Source organism: Salvelinus fontinalis, chromosome 22 (genome assembly GCF_029448725.1).
Source record: "Salvelinus fontinalis isolate EN_2023a chromosome 22, ASM2944872v1, whole genome shotgun sequence".
NCBI classification, from domain to species: Eukaryota; Metazoa; Chordata; class Actinopteri; order Salmoniformes; family Salmonidae; genus Salvelinus; species Salvelinus fontinalis.
Window position 1 is genome coordinate 3,078,361 of NC_074686.1, and position 6,000 is coordinate 3,084,360.

Genomic DNA, 6,000 nt, shown 5'->3' on the forward strand with positions numbered 1-6,000 from the left:
AATATCCATCCCATTTTATTCAGCTAAAGTTAAATGATATTCTTCTTCCTATAAACTCGTATAATATAAAATAATGGCACGGGACTTATGAGCATACACTGTCTCGCAACCATTTCCATGACATAGGCTGACCAGGTGAATCCAGGTCAAAGCTATGATCCCTTATTGATGTCACCTGTTAAACCCTCTTCGATCCGTGTGGCTGAAGGGGTGGAGGCCGGTTTTTAAGCTCTTGAGACATGGATTGTGTGCGTGTGCCATTCAGAGGGTGGATGGAAAAGACGAAAGTGCCTTTGAACGGGGTTTGGTAGTAGGTGCCAGGCGCACCGGTTTGAGTGTGTCAAGAACTGCAACGCAGATGGGTTTTTCACGCTCAACAGTTTCCCCGTATGTATCAAGAATGGTCCACCACCCAAAGGACATCCAGCCAATTTGACACAACTGTGGGAAGCATTAGTCAACATGGGCCAAAATCCCCATGGAACACTTAACTCCTTGTAGAGTCCATGCCACGACAAATTGAGGATTTTCTGAGAGCAAAAGGGGGTGCAACTCAATATTAGGAAGGTGGTCCTAATTTGTTGTGCCCTCAGTGTATGTTGTCTGTGAAATGAGCTGTGCTATAACCTATGGCATTGTGCGTAGCCAGATAACATACGGTAGGCCAACACATTCTGTTCTTCTGAAATACATTTTCTTCATATCATGTCTCTTTGGAGCTGCCTAAAATAAATCATGGATTCGTTGTGATGGTGTATATTTACATGGATTTATTAGGCTTGCGTAAATGTGCGCCTTTGGAACATCTGTATGCGGCTTGTATGCACGGAGGCCTGGAGATGCTAAACGGGTTTGTTAATTAACGGTCAATTACCTTGAGACCGGAAGTAATTTGCATGACAACCGGTGGACAATATTCCATGACCGCCACAGCAAATCTAATGATCAAATCGACGTTTATTTGTCACGTGCGCCGAATACAACAGGTGTAGACACCTTACAGTGAAATGCTTACTTACAGGCTCTAACCAACAGTGCAAAACAGGTATTAGGTGAACAATGAGTAAGTAAAGAAATAAAACAACAGTAAAAAGACAGTGAAAAATAACAATAGCGAGGCTATAAAAGTAGCCTACCAATTGAGGTAGTATGTACATGAATGTATAGTTAGTGACTGATGTATGATAAACAGAGTAGCAGCAGCGTAAAAGAGGGGTTGGGGGGGGGGCGCACAATGCAAATAGTCCGGGTAGCCATTTGATGACCTGTTCAGGAGTCTTATGGCTTGGGGGTAAAAACTGTTAAATGCCTTTTTGTCCTAGACTTGGCACTCCGGTACCGCTTGTCATGCGGTAGTAGAGAGAACAGTCTATGACTGGGGTGGCTGGGGTCATTGACAATTTTTAGGGCCTTCCTCTGACACCGCCTGGTGTAGAGGTCCTGGATGGCAGGCAGCTTAGCCCCAGTGATGTACTGGGCCGTACGCACTACCCTCTGTAGTGCCTTGCGGTCAGAGGCCGAGCAGTTGCCGTACCAGGCAGTGATGCAACCAGTCAGAATGCTCTCGACGTTGCAGCTGTAGAACCTTTTGAGGATCTCAGGACCCATGCCAAATCTTTTTAGTTTCCTGAGGGGGAATAGGCTTTGTCGTGCCCTCTTACGTCTGTCATGGTGTGTTTGGACCATTGATGTGGACACCAAGGAACTTGAAGCTCTCAACCTGCTCCACTACAGCCCCGCCGATGACAATGGGAGCGTGCTCAGTCCTCCTTTTCCTGTACCTCTTGAAGTGCAGCTTGACTGTATCAAATGCAATCCATCCCATGCAGATTGTGAAGTACACCCAAGAGTTGCCTGACTTTTTTTTTCAGGCATTACTTTAACACCTGAACGGTGTCACTCTGCCATTTCTTCAGAGTGGTATTCCCCAAAACCCTTTGTTGCTAGTCTGCATACTAGCACCTCTCCCATCTCCGAACAGGGACCTAAAACAGTGTGCCGCAGCCCACCCCTGCATCCTTCCTCCTTTATCCCGCCCCGCCATTAGCTCTCCTTCTCTCCCCTCTCTGTATTCAAACTGCTGCAGATGAGTCTGACAGGCCTCGTTCATTGTGCATGCTAACGCGAAGGGTGACGCCTATAGTCGACGGACGAGCAGATACCAGTTAATGTGACACTCTGCAGATCCCTCTTTTCTCTCCCACTCAAGGGGGACATCGGCCAGCCGCTCCCCCCTCCAGAGTCGTAGATAAGATTTGCGGGCTGAAGAAATGTGACACTCTTTAACAATAGGGCTCTGCCAAGCCAATAAACCGCCCTTTGTTACTGTAAAGAAATGGACCGGGTACATTTTCAAGCTGAAGGGCACAAATTCAAAGGAATATGGGGGTAATACAGACTACAGAGAGCCGAGCATCTGTTCTGGGGGCAGTGATTATTTCAGCAGTTGCTAGGCTCAATCCTCAGGACAGGGCGACTGGGTTGGGTGATTTGGGAGAGAGGTGCAATAAGACCCTGGTTGATAGTTTAGACCTCCTAGGCTATGACTAGCTTTTTGGAAATGAGAATCACTGCAGGCAGAGACTTGCCAAAGTACCCTGGGCTCCTCTGCCTGGCATGGCATAGCATACCTCAAGGCATCACTCACACTGAAACTCACCCCCCCCCCCCCCCCCCCCCGACTTCTTCAAAAACCTTTCACACAAGCCTAATTAGGACCAGTGTCATGCATTATAGACCGAGTCTTACGGTTTGTCTGTTTGAAGCCTCAGCCTTGAATTAGGCAATTAGTCAGTAGTTCGGTGGAGAATATCGCCTTACTTGGGTTTCCACAAGTGTAAATCCAGAGCAGATTCAATTAACTTAACTGACTCTTGTGGTATGTCAAGCAAGTGGACACAGCAAGCCGTCCCTTTCTTGATGTATCACTCTCCTGCCTGACCTGTGGAGTTCCGACGAACTGCTCAGTGGATAAAGTTACAGTACGTTAGGGTTAATTTAAAAGGCAGTCAGCATTTTATATCCAGGATAAGACTGGTATCCCCATCCATTTGCATGACGGTGCCATAAATGTTCCCATTCCACTCCCTCTAGCTCATCTCTTTTCTCTCTCCAGGTATATCCAGGTTTGATGGTCACCGCAGGCCTTATCCACTACGTGCTGAACCTGCTGCACTTGACGGTGCACATCAGGGACGTCTGCGTCTTCCTGGCGCCGGTCTTCAGCGGCCTGACGTCCATCTCCACCTTCCTGCTGACGCGGGAGCTGTGGAACCAGGGGGCGGGGCTTCTGGCTGCCTGCTTTATCGCCATCGTGCCCGGGTACATCTCCCGCTCTGTGGCCGGCTCCTTCGACAACGAGGGCATCGCCATCTTCGCCCTGCAGTTCACCTACTACCTATGGGTAAGCCTGCCCCTTCCAGTCAGAACTTTATTATTTAAATATCCTTTTAAGGTATGGGATAGGCAGTGCCTTCCAGTCAGAACTTTATTATTTAAATATCCTTTTAAGGTCCTGTATTTGATGTTTTAACACACCATTTTAGGGGTGGTTTCCCAGACACAGATTAAGCCTAGTCCTGGACTAAAAATCAAGCTCATTGGGGAATCTCCATCAAAGTAGCTTTTTAGTCCAGGACCAGACTACGTCTTTTCAACCGACTATTGACGCTGTAACACTCTGAAGTACCAGTTGGATGTTATTTTTCAGTGTGTTTACCGATCGTATACTCATGCCCTGTTGAAGGGAGGGACATGTACTTTTTGAAGAGATTTGCAGTCCTTAATGTTCTAATATCTACGGTGCATTCAGAAAGTATTCAGACCCCTTGACTTTTTCCACATTTTGTTACGTTACAGCCTTATTCTTAAATTAAGTAGTTCCCCCCCCCCTCATCAATCTACATACAATACCCCATAATGACAAAGCAAAAACAGGTTTTTATACATTTTTGCAAATGTATAAAAAAAAATGTTAAAGGGTAATCTCACATTTACCCAAGTATTCAGACCCTTTACTCAGTACTTTTTTTTTTTTAATTTTTTTATTTATTTAACCTTTATTTAACCAGGTAGGCAAATTGAGAACACGTTCTCATTTACAATTGCGACCTGGCCAAGATAAAGCAAAGCAGTTCGACACATACAACAACACATAGTTACACATGGAGTAAAAACAAACATATAGTCAATAATACAGTGAAAAAAAATAAGTCTATATACAATGTGAGCAAGTGAGGTGAGATAAGGGAGGTGAAGGCAAACAGATATATGTATAAATAAATAAAATATAAAAAGGCCATGGAGGCGAAGTGAGTACAACACAGCAAGTAAAATAAAAACTAAAAAAACACTGGAATGGTTGGTTTGCATTGGAAGAAAGTGCAAAGTAGAGACAGAAATAATGGGGTGCAAAGGAGCAAAATAAATTAATAAATAAATACAGTAGGTAAAGAGGTAGTTGTTTGGGCTAAATTGTAGATGGGTTATGTACAGGTGCAGTAATCTATGAGCTGCTCTGACAGCTGGTGCTTAAAGCTAGTGAGGGAGATAGGTGTTTCCAGTTTCAGAGATTTTTGTAGTTCGTTCCAGTCATTGGCAGCAGAGAACTGGAAGGAGAGGCGTCCAAAGGAAGAATTGGTTTTGGGGGTGACTAGAGAGATATACCTGCTGGAGCGCGTGCTACAGGTAGGTGCTGCTATGGTGACCAGCGAGCTGAGATAAGGGGGGACTTTACCTAGCAGGGTCTTGTAGATGACCTGGAACCAGTGGGTTTGGCGACGAGTATGAAGCGAGGGCCAGCCAACGAGAGTGTACAGGTCGCAGTGGTGGGTAGTATATGGGGCTTTGGTGACAAAACGGATGGCACTGTGATAGACTGCATCCAATTTATTGAGTAGGGTTTTGGAGGCTATTTTGTAAATGACATCACCGAAGTCGAGGATTGGTAGGATGGTCAGTTTTACAAGGGTATGTTTGGCAGCATGAGTAAAGGATGCTTTGTTGCGGAATAGGAAGCCAATTCTAGATTTGACTTTGGATTGGAGATGTTTGATGTGGGTCTGGAAGGAGAGTTTACAGTCTAAACAGACACCTAGGTATTTGTAGTTGTCCACATATTCTAAGTCAGAGCCGTCCAAAGTAGTGATGTTGGACAGGCGGGCAGGAGCAGGCAGCGATCGGTTGAAGAGCATGCATTTGGTTTTACTTGTATTTAAGAGCAGTTGGAGGCCACGGAAGGAGAGTTGTATGGCATTGAAGCTCGCCTGGAGGGTTGTTAACACAGTGTCAAAAGAAGGGCCAGAAGTATACAGAATAGTGTCGTCTGCGTAGAGGTGGATCAGAGAATCACCAGCAGCAAGAGCAACATCATTGATGTAAACAGAGAAGAGGGTCGGTCCAAGAATTGAACCCTGTGGCACCCCCATAGAGACTGCCAGAGGCCCGGACAACAGACCCTCCGATTTGACACACTGAACTCTATCAGAGAAGTAGTTGGTGAACCAGGCGAGGCAATCATTAGAGAAACCAAGGCTGTCGAGTCTGCCAATGAGGATGTGGTGATTGACAGAGTCAAAAGCCTTGGCCAGGTCAATGAATACGGCTGCACAGTATTGTTTCCTATCGATGGCGGTTACGATATCGTTTATGACCTTGAGCGTGGCTGAGGTGCACCCATGACCAGCTCTGAAACCAGATTGCATAGCGGAGAAGGTGTGGTGTGATTCGAAATGGTCGGTAATCTGTTTGTTGACTTGGCTTTCGAAGACCTTAGAAAGGCAGGGTAGGATAGATATAGGTCTGTAGCAGTTAGGGTCAAGGGTGTCCCCCCCTTTGAAGAGGGGGATAACCGCAGCTGCTTTCCAATCTTTGGGGATCTCAGACGACACGAAAGAGAGGTTGAAGAGGCTAGTAATAGGGGTGGCAACAATTTCAGCAGATAGTTTTAGAAAGAAAGGGTCCAGATTATCTAGCCTGGCTGATTTGTAAGGGTCCAGATTT

The 6,000-nt window shown here is 45.9% G+C and overlaps 1 protein-coding gene across 2 annotated transcripts in view; it reads left to right on the top strand.

Moving 5' to 3' along the window:
- The window catches only part of LOC129819551 (dolichyl-diphosphooligosaccharide--protein glycosyltransferase subunit STT3B), a 90,973-nt gene that overhangs the window by 49,210 nt on the left and 35,763 nt on the right, over window positions 1-6,000 (top strand). For both annotated transcript variants that reach the window (XM_055875902.1, XM_055875901.1), the window contains exon 3: window positions 3,116-3,403. In XM_055875902.1, coding sequence (XP_055731877.1) covers window positions 3,116-3,403 — 288 coding nt within the window. The remainder of the gene's footprint in view (window positions 1-3,115; window positions 3,404-6,000) is intronic.